General features: G+C 37.4%; 2 protein-coding genes across 2 annotated transcripts; one reads left to right on the top strand and one right to left on the bottom strand.

The window, feature by feature from the left end:
• Positions 1-3,429: 3,429 nt before the first annotated feature.
• LOC129754403 (Golgi reassembly-stacking protein 2) lies at positions 3,430-6,471 on the bottom strand. The gene is made up of 3 exons (XM_055750464.1): positions 6,315-6,471; positions 4,988-6,184; positions 3,430-4,322 (listed from the first exon to the last, which is right to left on the bottom strand). The coding sequence occupies exons 1-3, from the start codon at positions 6,375-6,377 to the stop codon at positions 3,975-3,977; spliced, it is 1,608 nt and encodes a 535-aa protein (XP_055606439.1). The 5' UTR covers positions 6,378-6,471; the 3' UTR covers positions 3,430-3,974.
• Positions 6,472-11,081: 4,610 nt separating this feature from the next.
• On the top strand, positions 11,082-16,325 carry LOC129756628 (xyloside xylosyltransferase 1). The gene is made up of 2 exons (XM_055753539.1): positions 11,082-12,109; positions 14,437-16,325. Exons 1-2 carry the CDS (start codon positions 11,545-11,547, stop codon positions 15,099-15,101), a joined length of 1,230 nt encoding a protein of 409 aa, XP_055609514.1. The 5' UTR covers positions 11,082-11,544; the 3' UTR covers positions 15,102-16,325.
• Positions 16,326-17,755: the final 1,430 nt, after the last annotated feature.

Raw genomic sequence — 17,755 nt, 5'->3', positions numbered from 1 at the left:
CCAAACCAAGGTTCAAGAGCAGGCGATCTTCTTGAAGTCGTTCATTCAGATGTCTGTGGTCCTATGGAAGTAACGTCCATAGGAGGCAGCAGATACTACGTTACTTTCGTGGATGACAAATCACGCCGAATATCCATCTATTTTCTTCGAACGAAATCCCAAGACGAGGTACTCAAGGCTTTCAAAACTTTCCATTCGATGTCCGAGAGGCAAACAGGAAAGAAACTGAAGATTCTTAGAACGGACAACGGTCGTGAGTATATTAACAAAGGATTTTCCGACTACTTAGCTAGGTGTGGCATTCGACATCAAACTACCAACGATTACACGCCGCAACAGAATGGATTGGCCGAGAGAAACAACAGAACCATCGTTGAACGCGCCAGGTGTTTGTTGTTTGAAGGTAACCTGGGTAAGCCGTTCTGGGCCGAGGCAGTGTCGACAGCGGTTTACCTTATTAACCGCTCACCAACCCGTGGTCACGAATTAACTCCGGAGGAATGCTGGTCTGGTCGAAAGCCGAATCTATCCCATGTTCGAATCTTTGGTACCCAGGCGATGGCGCACATTCCGAAACCCAAAAGGCAGAAGTGGGATCCCAAGTCTCGAAAATGCGTTCTCATTGGTTTTGATCAAGAAACCAAAGGGTACCGTCTGTACGATCCAAAGAACAGACAAGTTTTTAGCAGCCGAGATGTCATTTTCCTGGATGAAGGTAGCACGAATCCGAAGGTGGAGGACACAGGTCGAACGATAATACGACTGGAGCTAGAAGAAAATATGTTTTCGTCAGCAACTCAAGACCCGCCACCTGAGCCATCCGTATCTTCTTTAGAAGATCCTTCCGCACCTGATGTGGTTCATTCCGAGAGTGAAGCCGACGATTTTGATTCTGCCATGAGTGATGTCAGTACTTCATCCACAGATACCGTAACCGATGTGACCGTGCTCCCACCGCGACAAGTTTCATATCCGTCTAGGTCACAGACGTTGAGGCGCAGCGGTCGGGAGCACAGAATTCCAGGCAAGTATAAAGATTTTTTAGTGTCTTGCAAAGGCTTGCCGTGTTCTCCTTCCCCACAGAACTTGCAAACACAAACCGATCCACCGGAAAGGGCGGAAATACGAGAGGCACCACTCAACTCACTTCACGTTAGCGAGATGTTGGGCGAGCGTGGCGATTCAACTGTACCCATTTCCGATGACCCTTTTACCCACCAAGAGGCTCTGGCTCGTGACGATGCCGATCGTTGGAAAACAGCAATGCAGAAGGAGTACGATGCTCTAGTTAGCAACGGAACTTGGACCATGGCGGAACTTCCGAAGAACCGAAAGGCAATTCCGTGTAAATGGGTTTTCAAAACGAAGCTGGACTCCGATGGCAACGTGGACCGGTACAAGGCAAGACTGGTGATCAAAGGATTTTCGCAGCGAAAGGGGGTGGACTACAACGAAACGTATTCACCCGTGGTTCGTCACAGTTCGCTGCGATATCTGTTTGCGATGGCGGTCAAGCACGGATTGCAGATTCAGCAAATGGACGCCATAACTGCATTTCTGCAAGGAGAGCTCGATGAAGAAATTTACATGCAGCAACCCCCTCTCTTCGAGAACCAGACCAAATCGCTTGTTTGTCGTCTGAATAAGGCCTTGTACGGGTTGAAGCAGTCAAGTCGGGTCTGGAACCGCAAATTGGACATGATGCTCAAGAAGTTCGGGATGTTCCAAGCCAAATTTGATTCCTGCGTTTACTACCGCATCCAAGATGGAAACATTATGTTCGTGGCGGTCTATGTCGACGACGTTATGCTGTTCTCGAATGATGCTGAGTGGATGAACAAAATGAAGTCTTTCCTCAACGATAACTTCCGAATGAAAGACTTGGGTGCAGCCAGTTACTGTCTTGGAATCCGGATCCAGTACACCAAAGATGCGATAACGTTGGACCAAGAAAGCTACGTAGAAGCGATGCTGAAACGATTCAATATGGCGAGTTGCAATCCGGTGAAGGTTCCCATTCGAGAAAGACTGACCAAGGCGATGGCACCGAAAACTGACGATGAGGCGAAGAAGATGACCGAAATACCGTATCAGGAAGCTGTAGGTAGTTTAATGTACTTGGCCCAATGTACACGACCGGATATCTTATTCGCGGTCAATCAACTGAGCAGATTTAATTCCAACCCTGGAATTCAACACTGGAACGCAGTCAAGCATCTTTTCCGTTATCTTCGAGGAACGTCAAAAATGAAAATAAGCTACCGAAAAGATGGCAGTCCCGAGGTTACTGGTTACAGCGATGCAGATTGGGCGGCTGATCAAGATGACAGGAAATCGACGAGTGGATACATATTCACTTTGCAAGGTGGTCCTATCTCGTGGAGTTGTAAACGCCAAACGACGGTAGCACTTTCAACCTGTGAAGCTGAGTACATGGCGTTATCTGGAGCGGTACAGGAAGCAACCTGGTGGAAAGGTCTTACTGGTCAATTCGAAGAAAGTGGTCCCCTGGTTATTCGATGTGACAATCAGAGCACGATTGCCTTTGCTCGGAATGGCGCAACAAACTCCCGTACCAAGCACATCGATTTGCGTCATCACTTTATCCGAGATCTTCTGGATAGGCGAGTTGTGGAGATCGAACATGTGGCATCCGACGATCAAGTGGCAGATGGTCTTACGAAGCCGTTACCCCGAATGAAGCTGGAGAAGAACCGAGAAGCTATGGGTGTCATCGCTTAAGGAGGAGTGTTGTAGTAAGCGGTGATAACCGATGACAATCATGTTAAAAAATAAAATTTGTTATTCTATTCCTAACCATCAAACGAACAAGTCGTTCTTATTTCAAAAAAATCGGAAACGAGAAATACAGGGCAATGAAGGACGCTCGCAGAACTATATCGAAAGCAGAGGTAAAAATCTTATTTATCTATATACTTTTCCTTCTCACGGCATAACTTGATGGACACAAAAAGCTTCTTGGGGCTTATCACGTTCATTGACAGATTCATCTCACAAGAAGACGCGGACAAGACACGTCATTTGCAATGCAAGGGAATTCAATCGAAGATTAACTTCGAAGACCACCGAAAGTTTGAAGGCAGCACGCCGAAAAGTCAATTTCGTGGGCTCAAACGGAAGGACCCGATTTTTGTTAGCGGACCTAAAAGTTTGTGGCAGAAAAACCTAGCCACAGAAATTATAACTGTCGACGAAAATCCTGACTGACAGACATACAGTGAAGGCGCTGGCTCTGCATCGGCAACAGTGGAGATCTTTTATTTCGACCCCTAACGTCGAACAATCGACGCTGGAATCTTATTTCAAGTAAAAAATGTTAAACTTCCCGGAGTCACGGTCGGTCACGTATAAGTCGTTTTCCAAGGATTAAATTTCTTTTCAAGTTCGTCAGAAGGTTAACAATTGCTGTGTATAGGATAACTTTTATTGCGATACTGTTCAATTGTTTACTCAAAAAAAATCAACATATTCCACAAAATGCCTTTGTCGTTTATAAATCTAGGTTCTGTATTTTTCTAATGGTTTAGTTACCAAAAACAGAAACAAAAAATTAGAATAATTTTCATTTTATTCATTTAAACTAGATTTTAATTTAACTAAATTATACGTTAAATAAATGTTTCCGGAAAAGATAATCATCTGATTTGATTTTTTTTCGTTTGATTAGTACGTGATAGTACGTGCTAACAGTTTAAAGATAAAATAGTCTTAAATAATGCTTCAACATAATTAAATTAGGCAAAAAACTTCTTACTTGTGTAACGCAAAAGTAAGCGCACCGATTGTTGTTTCCTTATCTTTTTTTTCATAGCTCGTATCTAATTTGAAAAGAGCGAAAAACGGACTTACCTATCATCGGTCCCCCGGGATGCATTTAGAATGATGCACAAGCGCTTCCAAACATGCAGATATAAATATATACAAACCGCAGCCATTGTTTTGTCTCGTTCAACCTACTGTCCCGAGGTCGGTAAGCTGGCACCGGTGGCCGTCGAGAACTGAAGTCCTTGCAGGGCTTCGGCCTGAATGGTAGCACTAACCGTGATCGGGGGCATTCCGGGGAGAGAAATGGGCGTCGTGACTGCACTAGTTTGGAACATAGGCACCGGTGGTGGTGCAGTCATTGGGTCCAGGATCGTCGTTTGTTGTTGTTGTTGTGGGAAGGTAGAGTACATCTGGATCGGAGCTGGGGCCTGGCCAGCGGCGTACATTTGTTGGGGAGCGGCAGCTGCCGGAAGTTGACCAGGCTGCTGATGAAAATCGACGACACTGGACGGGTACGAAAGGCTGGCCGGTTGGAACTTTGGGAATAGAAATAAATAAGAAACATTAATGAGAATCATACTTTTTTTTAAAAAAAAAACTTACTCAATCAAAAGTATTTAAAAAAAAACGTCGAGAAAAATATTTCAAAATTCTGATGAATTCGGATTTCTTATTTTCGATCCAGATTCTCACTAAACTCAAATATTAAATTAAAATTTAAGCCTTCTGATTCCAGATTCTAATTTCTTATTCAGGTTTCAAAAAGTTATTGCTGATTCTGATTTAGTTTCAGTTTTTAGACTCAACACATTTAAAATTCAGTTACAGTTTTCAGATCCAAATTTCAAATAAGGATCTTACGGCGTGTTCGTAAATTGATTTTTTTCTATCGAAGTATTTTTTTTTATCGGTGCTGGCGTTCATAAATTAAACAAACTGTATGCCAAAGCATTGGAAGGTGATTTGACATCTACCAAAAAAAATCGATGCATCACCCAAAAAATCAATTTACAAACACGCCGTTAGAATCATTTTTGACAATTTGTCTTTTTTTGTAATTTTTTTAATAATGTATTTAAATTTTATGTTATTAGGTATTTGTAATTCTGTCATTTTTTTTTTGTTATTTATTTTTAGAATTTCTTTTTTAGGATATCAGAATAAGTTGTTCTTAGATAAATTTCAACATATCAATACTCACACTACTAGCTAGAGTTGCAGCTGCTCCAACGCTTCCATAGTTTTGATAGAAATCGGAACCCAGCGATGAGGGCGGGGGAACATCGGAACCGAACACGCCCGGATTTACAACCGGCGGATGAGATGAAGGTGGCGCAGCTGGATACGAGTAATTTGTCATAGGAGGAGCTCCCGGATTGTACATGGGAATCGTTGCTGCCACGTCAGTACCCGGGGATGGCGAAGCGTTGATGTCATGCGCCGATGATGACACCGGGATTACAGCCGTTGGAGGTGTGTAAAAAGACTCGCCGGTAATAATTGGCGGTGAAGCTACCGTCTGATTGAGGACAGGAGTAGCTGGCGAAGTTACGTGTTGGTTGTTGTTTGCTTGATCTGTTGTGGTGCTGGTGGACAGTTTCGAAAACTGATCCGTTAGACTGGAAGTTTCGGTCGAAGGTGGTTGGGAAACTGTTAGAAGGTCCGAATGTGCCGTGGAAGGTGCGGACACAAAGGTATTGGTCAATGGAGGAACCATCGGAATAAACGGGATAGATTTGTTGGCATTAGAATCTCCTGTCGGAACCGAAGTCGGAACAGATTGCATAGCTTGACTCGTGGCAACCGGTAGCGTAGCTTGTGGAGTTTTGCCATCGGTGGGAAACATTCGAATCGGTATTCGGTGCAGATACCCGTAGCCAATTCCACAACCCAGACTTCCTTCTCCACCCCATTTACTATTGGCCGTTATCGTTACCTCACGGCAAGCATCCCGATCAATATTGTACACGTACATTTTCAATGGACGCCCTTCATGTGACTCGATCAGCGTAAACAGATCTTCACTCTCATGCAAAATCGAATCCGCCCCAATTATATAATCCGTAAACGGAATCAATCCGGCTTCTTCGGCCGGCGACGACGGGTGTACTTCCAGAATATGCCAAACGTTCTCATTCGCACCCTCAAATGAACAGAACCTTATACTGACACCCAACAAGCCTTGGCCACCCCAGCTGGTACTTGGCATAATATTGACCACCCGTATGTTTTGAGTCTTGCTGCTGAATATCGTCATCTGGATCTCCTTGTCAATGTTTGCCTTCAGCAGCTCCTTCAGGGTATCATTGTCCTGATCCAATCGGGTATTCCCGATCGCCAGTATAAAATCAAAGAACGCTTCCAAACCGGCCTTCTGCCCCGGCGAATTATCCTGAACCTAAAAACGAAAAGATCGAGAATCTCCTTAAAATTCATTGCCAATAAAAATCAAAACATCCATCACAAAACCAGACACGTCATCTTCCAAATTAACAAACCCAGAATAAACCAAAATCCCCAGAACTTACCCTTAAAACGTGATAGCCCTCGGTTCCGCCACCGGGCACCGAAATACTGTGACTTAATCCCATAACGATGGATGCGAGGGAAGTTCGATTATTTCACTATTTTCCGGAGATTTTTTCGGAACACGACCGGATTTTGCTGCACAAATGGTGAACACTTTTTTCCTTTTTTTTTCTTCTGAAAAAGACTGCAGTCGAAAGACGTCAAAATTGGGAATGTGTCGCGACGCTTTTCTACCGTGTATTAGAACCTTAAACAATTAGACGGTGTAACTTTCAAGTTCTGTAGGGTGGCTATAATATATAAAAATTGAAAACCCGATTTTTGCACTTTTAGTTTGCTCAATGATATTACCCGAGCTAAATTTAAGTAGAAAATTTAAAGTTTTCAATGAGAAGTGTCTTTCAAAGTTGAGAAGAAGAAAAATCCAATGTTGTTACACAATCCTAACCCTTTTTGAGAAATAATTTCACATACCTTGAAAAAAAATATCCAGGATTTCACTGCAACTGAGAAAACACACAACATAAAAAACATCACCAAAAATTCGTAAAACAATTTAGAAAAACATGGTTGATAAGACTAAATTCACTTAAATGATAAAAAAAAACACATCAAAAATAACAAAGATGACCAAAAACTGACAAAAGCGACAAAAATTGCAAAGTTACAAAAATTAGAAAAATGACAAAAAAATATATAAAAATGACAAAAGTTACAAAATTTCAAAACCAACAATACGACAAAAATAACAAAAATGACAAAAAAAACAAAAATAACAAAAATATTACAAAAATATTACAAAAATTACAAGAATATTACAAAAATTACAAAATTTCCAAAAATTATAAAAATTACAAAAATTACAAAAATGACAAAAATTACAAAAATAACAAAAGGCACAAAAATTACAAAATAACAAAAATGACAAAAATTACAAAAATGACCAAAATGACAAAAATTACAAAAATTACATAAATTACAAAAATTACAAAAATTACAAAAGTTACAAAAATTACAAAAATGACAAAAATAACAAAAATTAAAAAAAATTAAAAAAATTGATAAGATTAAAAAAATGACCATAATCAAAAAAATTACAAAAATTACAAAAATTAAAAAAATGGAAAAAATCACAAGAATAACAAAAATAACAAAACAAAAAAAAGACAATAATGACAAAAATGGCAAAAATCACAAGAATTACAAAAATAACAAAAACATAAAAAAATGACAAAAATGACAAAAATGACAAAAATGACAAAAATGACAAAAATGACAAAAATTACATAAATTACAAAAATTACAAAAATTACAAAAATGACAAAAATGACAAAAATGATAAAAATGACAAAAATGACAAAAATGACAAAAATGACAAAAATGACAAAAATGACAAAAATGACAAAAATGACAAAAATGACAAAAATGACAAAAATGACAAAAATGACAAAAGTGACAAAATTCACAAAAATGACAAAAAAGACAAAAATGACAAAAATGACAAAAATGACAAAAATGACAAAAATGACAAAAATGACAAAAATGAAAAAAATGACAAAAATGACAAAAATGACAAAAAAGAAAAAAATGACAAAAATTACATAAATTACAAAAGTTACAAAAAATACAAAAATTACAAAAGTTACAAAAATGACAAAAATTACAAAAATTAAAAAAAATTTAAAAAAAATTGATAAGATCAAAAAATGACCATAATCAAAAAAATTACAAAAACTACAAAAATTAAAAAAATGGAAAAAATCACAAGAATAACAAAAATAACAAAACAAAAAAAAAGACAAAAATGACAAAAATGGCAAAAATCACAAGAATAACAAAAATAACAAAAACATAAAAAAATGACAAAAATGACAAAAATGACAAAAATGACAAAAATGACAAAAATGACAAAAATGACAAAAATGACAAAAATGACAAAAATGACAAAAATGACAAAAATGACAAAAATGACAAAAATGACAAAAATGACAAAAATGACAAAAATGACTAAAATGACTAAAATGACAAAAATGACTAAAATGACAAAAATGACAAAAATGACAAAAATGACAAAAATGACAAAAATGACAAAAATGACAAAAATGACTAAAATGACAAAAATGACAAAAATGACAAAAATGACAAAAATGACAAAAATGACAAAAATGACAAAAATGACAAAAATGACAAAAATGACAAAAATGACAAAAATGACAAAAATGACAAAAATGACAAAAATGACAAAAATGACAAAAATGACAAAAATGACAAAAATGACAAAAATGACAAAAATGACAAAAATGACAAAAATGACAAAAATGACAAAAATGACAAAAATGACAAAAATGACAAAAATGACAAAAATGACAAAAATGACAAAAATGACAAAAATGACAAAAATGACAAAAATGACAAAAATGACAAAAATGACAAAAATGACAAAAATTACATAAATTACAAAAATTACAAAAATGACAAAAATTACATAAATTACAAAAATGACAAAAATGACAAAAATGACAAAAATGACAAAAATGACAAAAATGACAAAAATGACAAAAATGACAAAAATGACAAAAATGACAAAAATGACAAAAATGACAAAAATGACAAAAATGACAAAAATGACAAAAATGACAAAAATGACAAAAATGACAAAAATGACAAAAATGACAAAAATGACAAAAATGACAAAAATGACAAAAATGACAAAAATGACAAAAATGACAAAAATGACAAAAATGACAAAAATGACAAAAATGACAAAAATGACAAAAATGACAAAAATGACAAAAATGACAAAAATGACAAAAATGACAAAAATGACAAAAATGACAAAAATGACAAAAATGACAAAAATGACAAAAATGAAAAAAATGACAAAAATGACAAAAATGACAAAAATGACAAAAATGACAAAAATGACAAAAATGACAAAAATGACAAAAACGACAAAAATGACAAAAATGACAAAAATGACAAAAGTGACAAAATTCACAAAAATGACAAAAAAGACAAAAATGAAAAAATGACAAAAATAACAAAAATGACAAAAATGACAAAAATGACAAAAATGACAAAAATTACAAAAATGACCAAAATGACAAAAATTACAAAAATTACAAAAATGACAAAAATAACAAAAATTAAAAAAATTTAAAAAAAATTGATAAGATTAAAAAAATGACCATAATCAAAAAAATTACAAAAATTACAAAAATTACAAAAATTACAAAAATTAAAAAAAATGGAAAAAATCACAAGAATAACAAAAATAACAAAACAAAAAAAGACAATAATGACAAAAATGGCAAAAATCACAAGAATTACAAAAATAACAAATACAAAAAAAATGACAAAAATGACAAAAATGACAAAACTGACAAAAATGACAAAAATGACAAAAATGACAAAAATGACAAAAAAGACAAAACTGACAAAAATGACAAAAATTACATAAATTACAAAAATTACAAAAATGACAAAAATGACAAAAATGATAAAAATGACAAAAATGACAAAAATTACATAAATGACAAAAATGACAAAAATGACAAAAATGACAAAAATGACAAAAATGACAAAAATGACAAAAATGACAAAAATGACAAAAATGACAAAAATGACAAAAATGACAAAAATGACAAAAATGACAAAAATGACAAAAATGACAAAAATGACAAAAATGACAAAAATGACAAAAATGACAAAAATGACAAAAATGACAAAAATGACAAAAATGACAAAAATGACAAAAATGACAAAAATGACAAAAATGACAAAAATGACAAAAATGACAAAATGACAAAATGACAAAAATGACAAAAATGACAAAAATGACAAAAATGACAAAAATGACAAAAATTACATAAATTACAAAAATTACAAAAATTACAAAAATTACAAAAATTACAAAAATGACAAAAAATGACAAAAATGACAAAAATGACAAAAATGACAAAAATGACAAAAATGACAAAAATGACAAAAATGACAAAAATGATAAAAATGACAAAAATGACAAAAATGACAAAAATGACAAAAATGACAAAAATGACAAAAATGTCAAAAATGACAAAAATGACAAAAATGACAAAAGTGACAAAATTCACAAAAATGATAAAAATGACAAAAATGACAAAAAATGACGAAATAAGTTCAATTTTTTTTTTAATTTTACTTTTTTTATTATTTTGAAGATTTTGATAACTTGAATTTCTTGCCTACTTTTTCATTTTTGTCATTGCTGTAATTTTTGTTTTCCGTCTTTTTTTTTCATTAATTTTGCTTATAAATGTTGTAAATTTTTTTTAAATGTCATTTAATGGAAAATATGTAAGATAAAAATTAAGGACTTTCCGAAATCATTTCTCATTAACGGGAATCGGATTTCCCATTTTATTTAAGTTAAATTGTTTATAAGGAACATCTCCAATCAAACAACGGCGTGCGGTGTAAAGACGGTGTAACTTTCCTATCCCTCGCCAAAATGTAAAAGTGTGCGTGAGACACTCGTCATCGACATTTTTTATGGGGGGTGTTTCAATTGATCGGCTTACAAAGTTCATGTAATCAAACAATCAGCAAAACACAAAAGTTTTTGAAAAATTGATTTAAATTTTCTTTGTTGCTGTCTTGTCAGAATTAAAACATTGAAAAATATAAAAAATAATATTTAATACGAATAATACTCCTATAAACCTAACCTAAATCCGAGATATATTTTTATTTCCGTTATCCATTTTCACACCCCTCGTTCCAAGTGTTTGCTCATTATTTGCCTTTTTCTCTATACAAAGTGCGTGGGAGGAGAAACGAAAAGGGGAAAAATCAAAAAAGTTTAAAGAAAATCGAACCACCACACCGCACGCACAGGAATTTTTGTTGATTCTTTTATCCGTATAAATTGTTATGGCCTAATTTCGTGTCCCCGTCGAAAGAGACTTCCGGAATTTTCGTGTGCAACAGCAGCAAAGTACAGCGTACTCGGAAACTATGTGAATTAAACGCTCTGCTAATTAGATTTTAAGGCGACGAAAGTTGGTGCTTGGTCGACAAAAGAAACAGCAAAACTCCAGCAGGGGAGTTGCACAACAGATTATTTAACGAAGGGGCAAAAACAGCAAACAAGAAGAAGCCTTCAAAATAGGTCTCCTGGGAAGAGCGCTTCGAAAGTTGAACCATTTGCCGCCCAACGGAAGCCGGAAGAAGCCTAACCATTGTAATCTTATGAGCATGAATAAAATCCTGCTGGTGCTGATCATTGCCAGCGGGTTCCTGCTGATCATCTATGCGAATAGTAGCATTTTCAATCGTAGGAATATTTTGACGATTTTCCAGAAGGATAACATCGATCCGGGTGGAAGTTCCGGGCACAGTAGCTTCCTGCCCGGGGAAGCTGTAGCTGGAAGGACGGCTCATTTGATCGGAAGCAATGGAGTGGCTATAGGTTTGAAACCGAATGAACTCAAACGGGTCAGATACATCCCGAAGGAAAATAATGCCACCGAGTATAATATTTTCGTTATCTACACCAAGGAGGGTCAGAATCAGATTCTACGGAACAAGTTTGAGTTGTTCTTGAAGAGTTTGCTGAAGTATGCAACTGTGCCGTTGCATTTGCACGTCATTACAGATGAGCAGAGTGAACTGTCGGCGGAGGAACTGATCAAGGAGCAGATCGAGCACTACCGGAAGGCGATCGTGTTCTATACGCTCTATGATGTGAAGGACTGCGCCGAGAAGATCGAGGACATCGTCAAGAGTATGCTGCCGCTGTTCAACTATAAAACAGGTAATATGTGGGTCATTCATACATCTATAATCGTTCGTTTCTTTCAGATAGATCATATCATAATTGTCTGACTATTCAATTATTAGTTTAGGAGTAGGAACTCTGTTAAAAAGTATCGCTGATTTTGGCAGTGCTTAAGCAAATATGAGAAATCCTGAATACGAGTATAAGCTCATGGTTAGGTAACTTATTCAAAGTGACAAAATCCTGAATCCAAGTATAAATCTATGCTCAAGTTGAAGAAACTTAAATGGGGAAATTTTGAATCCGAGTAAAACTGAACCTATAGTAAAGAAACCTAAAGGATGAAACACTGAAACGAAAAAAAGGTCCTCGCCAATGTTAATACACGAACGTAGCAGTAACCTAAACTAACAAGAAGCTCATCGCGAGTAAGTTCAAGGTCAGGAAAAAAACGACCAATCCTAGGAAAAATGATTCCGAGAAAAAGTTGGTCAAAGAATGACTAAATCCTGAACCGATTATAATGCTATAGTCTAGATAGACCTACTAAAACAAACAGAAGAAAAAAATAAAAAACTCGAATATAAGCCCACGATTTGGTAAAGAAACTACTAAACGACTAAATTGCATGTGGAACCGAATATAAGCCAGTTTGCCTTCAACCTTCAGTGGAATCGGACATACTTCAACGCGTTTGAAACTAAAAAAGAAAGGCTCTTGTTTCGCGTCTTATAGAAAAAAGTTAAACAAGTGTGTTTTTGGTGGCACGAGTCCTTCTCCCGGAAGTATCATCCAGATAGAACCATGTCGGAATGGATAGATCCTCAGGGTGTACATGACCGATTGTACTTCATGTTCTTGAACGCGAGAAAAGGGTTCGAATTGCCGAATAAGAATTGAAAATTCGCAGCGAAGAACGAGCCCGAAATTTTTTCACTTTAACTACGCTCATCGATGACACGTTAATCGAAGTTGGTCGCTATCCTGGTTTAAATAGCCGAAAATTCGTAGTTCGATGCACCGAGGTCGAAAGGATGTCGGAGGAAGTGCTTCTGAAAGAGCTACCTTCGCAAAAAATAATAGCAGTACGACGGATAAAAAAAAACCGCGACTGGACTTGTTGAAACTCCGATTCTGGTTCTTGCCATCAATTCAACAGTTGTTCCGGAATTTATAAATTTCGGTTTTATACGTTTGCGAACACGACATTATTACCCCAGCCGCTCATCCGCTTATCAAGGAAGAATATCGCAAACTCAACTCCGCTATAAAAGCCAGTCAACGTTGTATCAAAACCATCTTAGCCGGATTCAGCAAAACCTCAAGACTAGCCCCAGAATCCTTCTTGAATCACGTCAAGAATCAGCGGAATAAACCTGGAACACCATCCTGCATGTTCCTGGATAGCATCATGACGAACTCTGACTCCGGAATCTGCGATCTCTTTGCAAATAAATTCTCGAGCATCTTCGATACATCTTCAATAACCGACGATCAACTGGATTGTTTAGCTACTGGGCTTTTCTTGAAACGGTATTACAGTCGAGGATCTCTAAAGCAGCCACTAAGCTCAAAAACTCCTTCTCTACGGGCCCGGATGGGATACCAGCTACCTTCCTGTAGCGTCTTATGTATCAGTCGTGACTCAGGGAAGTCATCTAGGGCCAATAGTATTCCTGACCTACTTAAATGACGTGCTGCAACTTATCTATGGACTAAAATTAGCGTATGCCGATGAGTTGAAACTGTACTACTTTATCAATGGCCCCGAAGTTGTGAACTTCCTGCAGAACCAGTTGACCCTCTTACCTTCAAACCGTAGTAAACGCGCAGTAATATCATTTTCCCGCAAACGAGGTCCGTTCTCAGCCGTTTATTTCCTTGGAAACGATGCCATCTCTCGAGCTCAACACGTGAAAGATCTTGGTGTGATTCTTGACATGCGGTTGGTTTTTAGATCCACACCAACTACATCCTTGATAAGGCCTCCAGAAGCCTGGGTCTTCTTTTGCGCATGACTTAGGACTTTAATGACATCTACTGCCTGAAGAGTCTTTACTGTAGTTTGGTTCGCTCGATCCTTGAATAAGCTTCTGAAGTTTGGTGCCCATTTTATCAAAACGGTTCTGATAGCATCGCAGCCATCCAACGACGTTTTTAAGGTATGCCTCCTGACACTTAAACTGGCAAGACCCTTTTCGGGTTCCCAGCTACGAAAGCCGCTGCCGCCTGATCGACATCTACACGCTGCAAGATTTAAAGAAGATTTAAAACATCCTTACAAACAATACCCCTGGCTAACATTTTAAGATCTTTTACTTCTGCCAAAAGCTCAAAACTAATCTCAACACAATTAATTTCAGGAAGCTACTACAGTGACGCACTGTTCCTTATCTCACTGGGTCTGCATCGGATCGTGAACGTCAACATGAAGCGAGCCATCCTCATCGATTGCGACGTCGTTTTCCGTTCCTCCGTAAAGGAACTTTTCGACCAGTTCGATTACTTCAATCCGGACCACCTGTTTGGGCTAGCCCCAGAACTTACACCCGTCTATCTGCATATTCTATTCAAATACCGGGCGCAAAACCCCTACACCCTATTTGGCACCCCGTACTATCTGAACGGAAGCAGCAGCGCCTTGCTTACCAATTCGGTGGGTGGCTTCTTCGGTCGAACGGCTCGCAAAACGCGTCACGGTTATCCGGGATTGAACTCCGGGGTGGTCATGCTGCGGCTGGATCGCATCCGGCAGTCGCGCCTTTACGAAGAGATTATCAAACCGGAATCGGTTAAAAACATGGTGGAAAAGTACTCCTTCAAGGGTCACCTGGGCGATCAGGATTTCTACACCCTGATGGGATTCGAATTCCCGGGACTGATTTATCGGCTCGATTGCATCTGGAACCGGCAGCTGTGCACCTGGTGGAAGGAAAACGGTTACGGAAATGTGTTCGATAGCTATTTCCACTGCGAGGGGGCCATTAAGGTCTATCACGGAAACTGCAACACCCGAGTTCCGGAATGATTCGGAAGAAGGTAAACTTTTTTTATTCTGCCATATCCTCTCTATAGTATCGTGTGAAAAAGATAGATACGCTAAGCGTTGTCCTTACGATGTGTACTTTTGTGTTCGTCCAGAGACTAGGGACGATTTTTACATACTGACTTAAGTAATCCATATCTATCGCTAAACATCTCTTGATATCATAGTGAGTTGAAGACACTTGGCTAGCAACATTCCATATCTCTATCTTAACGGCAACATTCTTTGCCAAGCGTTTTGAAGACTCTCGATTTCAAACTACTGTCTGATTTTTGGTAGAAAAAATTGTGATCTCATTTTGTGAAAATGATCCTTATTTTAGCAATATATCTTGATACGTACTACATTTATTTTTAAGATTTCAACTAAAGTTGCAATAAAATAACGACCGAAAACGGCCGTTCTTCCATAAAACGAATGTGAAACAATTTCGAATCTTAATAGCCATTTATTTTCTCTTAGTTTTCACTGTTATTATTAGTACAAAATTAGCGATTATTTTAAAGAAACTTTTTAAAACGATCTGTTACTTATTGAAAAAAGAATATTGATTTTATCAGAGTATATACCTACTTTAAGTTTAAAACTTACAAAAAAAAAAAACAGCAATGCATTCCCAGTATATATCCCACACGAGTTGAAACAATAAGTAAAGACAAAAAAATAGAGCGTACGTTGGACGACGAAATAGTTTGATAATAAAGATTTACCTACTGCTAGAAAGAAGAAAAAAAAAATAAGAAAAATAAATCCAGTAGAGCTGCAGTTTTTAGGGCTCGAATCAAGCAAACGAACTAGCAGCGAAGCTCGAACTTTTAGCTAATCGGTGTAGATTTTTGAAACCTACTAAAATAACCAAAACGGCTTTGATTGAACGACGAACGTACATTTTTAGACGAAACCTAGCGAGATTAGTAGGAGAAGCCATCGGGACAAATCTGATCGCTCCTTTAAAGGCTAAATAGATATATAGAACTTACACTAGTTTTACATTAAAATAGGAAACAGATTGATGACTGCAATTTGGTGAGAATTAAAACAAAAAAAAATCAAACCTTTTGAATTAGGGGCCGTTAAAAAACTGCTGTAGCCAGTTGAAGTGAAATTACAACATAAAAAAAAAACAAAATATACAGTATATAATGTTTAGTGAATGCGCTAAGGGGAATTGAATAAATTTTATTTCTTCTAACTTAGCTAGTAGTGAAGAATGAAAAAAAAACTATAATTGAAAGAGTTTCAGCTTTCGATGACAGCCATGCTTGCAGATTTTTAAACAAGCAAAATGACCAAACATTCGGCTCTCATCACTCATCGGAGACGGTCGAGTATTTTTTCATACCGTGAAACAAAAGTGTGTGATACAATAAGTGCAGTTCGGTTATTAATAAATTTAGTGCTGCTATCCGATAATCCGGACTTACGTGCCGTTACCGGATAGCTACCTGGAACAGCAAAATATCAACTGGAACGCCGCCACTAGGAAAATTCTACCGGTTAAACACAATACCCTTGGTGCTGTGCCCATTCGTCAGCAAACAAAGAACCACATTGTTGGCTGGCTTGGGTGAAGGTTTGCTAGAGTGGTTCAAAAACTTTTTTTCTTTTTTTTCAAAAGTTATTTGGTTTTTTTTTCTTTCCTTTCTCATTGGTTTTCCATTCTTTTCTCTACTATTTATTATTATTTAAATCTTTTATAGATAATTATATTAAGCTGAACACATATATAGATAATCTTTTATTGGTTTTGTTCTCCGCATATACCCATCAGTTTGGAAAATTGCCGGCTGATGGATGACGACGGCGAGGCGGGCAAAGATCCCCCATTTCGAGGAGAAAATGCTTCCGAAGAAGCCGTTTCCGACGGAACAGACTCGGATAACGAACCCCACGTACCGATGTACCTTTCGGATACCGAAAATAACCCCTCCCCCTCCTCACAACCCTATAGTTTAGCTATTTCACCGAAAATTTTTAAATTTGGTAGCTCTTCCCCTCCTTCAAATAATGTTCATCTGCCAAAATCAACCTTACCTGAAACAAACACCACCCTCAAAGAGTTGCCTAAACCTCCCCCTCGCCGTCGGGTTTACCAAGCTGAATCGACGGGACCTTGGGTGGTTTACATCCGGTCCAAACCGAATGGGAAATCACCCAATGTGATTTCAATTGCACGGGACCTTGATCGATCTTACCCTTCCGTAATAAGCTACCAGCCTATGAGACCGCACAAGATGCGCATTGTTGTTGGTAGCTTGAAGGAAGCAAATACCATCGCTTGTGACCCGAAGTTTACGATCGAATACCGCGTTTACGTTCCCGCTCGTGACGTGGAAATTGACGGAGTGGTAACCGAAGAGGGTTTGACCGTCGATGATCTTGTGGAGTCCGGGGTTGGCCGATTCAAAGACCCTGGTCTTCCCACGGTTAAGGTGCTGGACGCGCGGCAGCTAAAATCAGCTCATGACGAGGGGGAAAAACGAAAATTTTCCCTGTCGAACTCCTATCGTGTTACCTTTTCCGGCACTGCACTTCCTGATTTCGTTGCGATCGGGAAGGTTCGTCTACCTGTGAGACTTTATGTGCCTTCGGTCATGTACTGCCAGAATTGCAAGCAGTTGGATCATACGGCCGCC

Source organism: Uranotaenia lowii, chromosome 3 (genome assembly GCF_029784155.1).
Source record: "Uranotaenia lowii strain MFRU-FL chromosome 3, ASM2978415v1, whole genome shotgun sequence".
Lineage (NCBI taxonomy): Eukaryota > Metazoa > Arthropoda > Insecta > Diptera > Culicidae > Uranotaenia > Uranotaenia lowii.
The sequence above is the reverse complement of the archived record's forward strand: the minus strand, read 5'-3'. Positions and strand labels throughout refer to the sequence as shown.

Bases quoted from the DNA above. Each gene is read 5' to 3' on its own strand.
- LOC129754403 (XM_055750464.1), bottom strand. From the start codon at position 6,377: ATGGGATTAAGTCACAGTATTTCGGTGCCCGGTGGCGGAACCGAGGGC. The intron at 6,185-6,314 runs GTAAGTTCTGGG...TTTCGTTTTTAG, and splicing joins AGGGCTATCACGTTTTAAGG to GTTCAGGATAATTCGCCGGG. The intron at 4,323-4,987 runs GTGAGTATTGAT...CTATTCCCAAAG, and splicing joins CTGCAACTCTAGCTAGTAGT to TTCCAACCGGCCAGCCTTTC.
- LOC129756628 (XM_055753539.1), top strand. From the start codon at position 11,545: ATGAGCATGAATAAAATCCTGCTGGTGCTGATCATTGCCAGCGGGTTC. The intron at 12,110-14,436 runs GTAATATGTGGG...AATTAATTTCAG, and splicing joins GCTGTTCAACTATAAAACAG to GAAGCTACTACAGTGACGCA.